This window comes from Kryptolebias marmoratus, linkage group LG23 (assembly GCF_001649575.2).
Source record: "Kryptolebias marmoratus isolate JLee-2015 linkage group LG23, ASM164957v2, whole genome shotgun sequence".
Classification (NCBI taxonomy): domain Eukaryota; kingdom Metazoa; phylum Chordata; class Actinopteri; order Cyprinodontiformes; family Rivulidae; genus Kryptolebias; species Kryptolebias marmoratus.
The window spans coordinates 14,044,344-14,045,109 of NC_051452.1; the positions used below are offsets into that span (position 1 = coordinate 14,044,344).

At 39.7% G+C, this 766-nt stretch overlaps 2 protein-coding genes across 14 annotated transcripts in view; one reads left to right on the forward strand and one right to left on the reverse strand.

The window, feature by feature from the left end:
* The window catches only part of LOC108242155 (NACHT, LRR and PYD domains-containing protein 12-like), a 608,460-nt gene that overhangs the window by 184,845 nt on the left and 422,849 nt on the right, over positions 1-766 (reverse strand). The gene's annotated exons all lie outside the window — the stretch shown is intronic.
* LOC108229490 (ribonuclease inhibitor-like) overlaps positions 296-766 on the forward strand; it is a 14,857-nt gene continuing 14,386 nt past the window's right edge. The window contains exon 1 of the mRNA XM_037973976.1: positions 296-344. Coding sequence (XP_037829904.1) covers positions 296-344 — 49 coding nt within the window. The remainder of the gene's footprint in view (positions 345-766) is intronic.

Here is a 766-nt window from a genome sequence, read left to right on the forward strand (position 1 = left end):
GGTAACAGAAACTCTCAGCTGTCTCAGACTGACAGCTACAAACATACAGGATCAAATCTCCACTGGAAAAACCAAGACCCTCCCCTAAAACTCTGACTTACAGAGACAGAACCAGAACTCCCATCACAACCATTTTCACTGTTAGTTTCCCAGAACATCAGGAACAATCTGGAGTTTTTAGTACATTTTTTTTCGTTGTTTTTGTAGTTTTAGGTCTCCTATAACTTACTTAAAGTCCGAGTAGTTTCTAGCTGAATGCCACATCTTGTTCATTATCTGACAGTCAGAGAAAATCATGTCTGCTGCAGGAAGAGGAGGAGGAGGAGAACTGGAGAAGATGGACTGTAGAATTACAGATGTGGTGTCCTGCAGCAGAAAAGGATCGTTTCAGGATCAATAACTGAGAACAAATATTCCTGTCCCTTTCATCCAGAATGTTCTAGGATCCAGTCTCAGAAAAAAAAAAACAATTACAATGACTCAGTTATAAAATTGAACTTTTTTTAACAGGATCCATCAGAGACTCAAAGCCGAACCTGAACCCAGCTGTGTGTCCTTAAAGAGCGACGATTCAAAGGATGTCATTATTGATTTTAAATCCTCCCAACCTCCAGCAGCAGAGAGGTGAGCTGTATCTAAATGTTGTAACTGTGTAAAATGTAACTGAGTCAGTCTGAAATGTTTTTATTCCAACATGTGTTTAATGTGAGCTCAGCTCTTTTTCACACATTTCTATGTTCAGATGTGAAGCGGTGTGTGTTGGATG